This window comes from Triticum dicoccoides, chromosome 2B, assembly GCF_002162155.2.
Source record: "Triticum dicoccoides isolate Atlit2015 ecotype Zavitan chromosome 2B, WEW_v2.0, whole genome shotgun sequence".
Taxonomy (NCBI): domain Eukaryota; kingdom Viridiplantae; phylum Streptophyta; class Magnoliopsida; order Poales; family Poaceae; genus Triticum; species Triticum dicoccoides.
The window spans coordinates 306,273,688-306,276,457 of record NC_041383.1 but is presented as its reverse complement, the minus strand read 5'-3'; the positions used below and the strand labels follow the sequence as shown (position 1 = coordinate 306,276,457).

Genomic DNA, 2,770 nt, shown 5'->3' with positions numbered 1-2,770 from the left:
CGTGGTGTCTGGTCCTCCCACTCTTGCTGGCTTGCTGCGTACTGATTCTGTGTGTGCTTCCTGCCGAGTGCGTGCGTGCTGGCTGTGTGTGTGCTTGCTGCGGCGTGCGTTCGTGCTTGGTGTGTCTGTCTGCGTACTTGTTCTGTACTTGTGTGCGTGCTTGCTAGCTGCAGCTGGGCACTGGGTGCTGGCCTCTGCTGTATCAACTATGATTTGCTGCTGACCTGCTGATGTTGCAGCTAGTGCTAGGGAGTGAAATACTGACAATGACATCTGCAGGCCAATCTTCAGTTGAGAGGCTGGGAAGCATCAAGCATGTATCATTGGGTAAGCAAGCTACGAGCCAACGTCTTTACTGTTTTCAGCTTTTCATGCTCAAGTGTTATGTATATTTCAAATTCTAATACTAGCATATGATGTATTTTGCAAGTACCATGAGGATTCAGTAAATTGATGATCATTCAGTCATCGAGACGAGGACTTGATGAAACGAGGCATGGATGCAACTTATGGGGCAGTATTTTGATCTCATCTCATGCATTTAATTATTCTTTGTCTTTATAACATGCCATTTTATTAATTATTTATCTATACTCGCCGCATCGCCGTATTGCTGTTTCTGGAAATTGCCTTATCCCGTATCCCCGTACCCATATCGCCATATCCATGTCGTCATGTCAGTGCTTCGTAGGCGAAGAGGGTAGCCCTCTTGGAAAATGTGTTTATCATGTGGAGCAATCAAACAACTTCTATTACCAATTCCAGTGTTTCCAATTCCTGTATGATTTAGCATGTCATGACTCATGACATCCTATTCCTATGTTCAAAAGGGGATCGATGTTTGGATTTCCTTCTCTCTCTCTTTTCCCCTAGGTGAAGTACTCAAGTATTTAAACAAGGGATGCAATTGTTTGCTGCCCTCAAACTACATTTATGCAAGTTTGAACAGATGCAGGTATGAAAATCGAGCATAGCTCTTGCCCTTTTCACTGCCCAATCAAACAGAAATGATCTTTAACAAATGTAAACAGTACAAGACCTGCCGATACCATCCAAACTGCAATGCGGTAAAATGCAGTGCCCATGTTTCACCCTAGTCCAACCCAAACTCCAAACTCCAAAGCCATCGCGTGAACTAGATTACCAGATCAATTTGCACACTGACCAGGACCAACCCTTGGACCAATTCCATGCCGCACTAGACCATCCGATACAGCCAGGGATGTCATAACGAAACCGCACCTGAATCATCCTCGCGAGCTCCTCGTCGGACTTCTTCTGCGCCCTCACAGCTGCAGCCGCAGCTGCGTCCACGTCACCCCCCTCGCCGACGGGAACGAGGCGGAGGACCTCAGAAATGGACTCGAGGTCGGTGCCGTCGTCGACCACGGAGCCATCCGCCTCCACCTTGATCTGCACGGGCACTACGCCGGATCAGAGTACAGCGGGGCCAAAACACCCGGATGATCGCGGGGTGTGAGTGGTCTGGGAAACTGCACCTCAATCAACCTCACCAGTTCCTCGTCGGACTTCTCCTGCGCCGGCGCCGCCGCCGAAGCCGCGTCCGCGTCCTCCCCCTCGTAAATGGACATGAGGCACAGGCCCTCGGGAATTGACTCGAGGTCGGTGCCGTCGTCGACCACGGAGCCATCCGCTTCCACTACGATCTGCACGGGCACCACACCGGATCAGCGAACAGCAGAGCGAAAGCACCCGGATGATCGCGGAGTGTGTGTCGTCGGGGCGGGGATCGAACCTTCTGGAGGTCGGGCGGGACGGAGGTGAGCGAGAAGATCTGAAACCGGAGGACGTCGAGTCCGTCTTCCGTGTCGTACTCGACCGTGTGCTCCTCGTCGGCGGGGACCTGCCGGACTACGAACCTGCGAGCCACCATGGCGTTATCTCTCCGTGGACCAGGTCGCGGCGTAGTCCACTATCAAGGCCTCAAAAGGTTTGCGTGACAGGTGGGACGAAAGGCAATGGCCGAAGAGCAACTCCAACGGGGCGGTCCAAACGGACCGAGATTTCCTCCCCTTTTTGTACATTTGGGTCGGCCGGCCGCCCGGCGTCCGCCCTGTTTTAAATGCAGGACACCCAACGCGCCGACTCATATGTGCCGGCGTGGTTGTCTGGACCTTCATTTTTTCATGATTGCAAAGTTTGACAAAATAAAATTGTTTTGGACCGAATAAAATTGCACAGTTTATCACAAGCCAAATGAAAATAAAAAGATCTCACATAGCTGTCACATAGTTTTGCAAACGAATAAAAGAAGATACATCTATTGGTTGTCAACATGAGCCCACATATACTCAACCAAATCATTTTGCAGTTGCACGATCACGCATGTCTTCATGAAATTGGATGAACTGTTCAAACGTTGCCGCTACTCCATACTCAGACACAACATTCTCACCCTGAAACTGAAACCCTTGATCATACAGACGTTCTGGGCGCTCGTCTTCTACGATCATATTATGCATGATCACAAAAGCAGTCATCACCTCCCACAGTTTCTGCGTGCTCCAGGTATTAGCAGGATACCGAACGATGCCCCATCGAGATTGCAAAACACCAAAGGCACGCTCGACATCCTTCCTAGCACTATCTTGCTCTTGGTCAAATCTTTTCCTCTTCTCTCCGACAGGGTTGGGTATTGTCTTGACAATAGTGGTCCACTGAAAATAGATACCGTCATTCAAATAGTATCCTTTGTCGTATGTGTGGCCGTTGACAGTAAAGTTCACCGGTGGGTTGTTGCCTTCGGCAA

At 50.1% G+C, this 2,770-nt stretch overlaps 1 protein-coding gene across 3 annotated transcripts in view; it reads right to left on the bottom strand.

Moving 5' to 3' along the window:
• LOC119363582 (peptide-N(4)-(N-acetyl-beta-glucosaminyl)asparagine amidase-like) overlaps nucleotides 1–2,002 on the bottom strand; it is a 15,748-nt gene extending 13,746 nt beyond the window's left edge. Inside the window, exons 1-3 of one of the 3 annotated variants that reach the window (XR_005174090.1) lie at nucleotides 1,757–2,002; nucleotides 1,500–1,667; nucleotides 1,243–1,413 (exon numbers count right to left, since the gene is read on the bottom strand). Coding sequence is in view for 2 of the 3 variants with exons in the window: in XM_037628952.1 (XP_037484849.1) it covers nucleotides 1,243–1,413; nucleotides 1,500–1,667; nucleotides 1,757–1,894 (477 nt within the window). In the remaining variant the exon portion in view is untranslated. The remainder of the gene's footprint in view (nucleotides 1–1,242; nucleotides 1,414–1,499; nucleotides 1,668–1,756) is intronic. The other 2 variants (XM_037628952.1, XM_037628953.1) reach the window with 2 other exon arrangements.
• Between the last annotated feature and the right edge of the window lie 768 nt (nucleotides 2,003–2,770).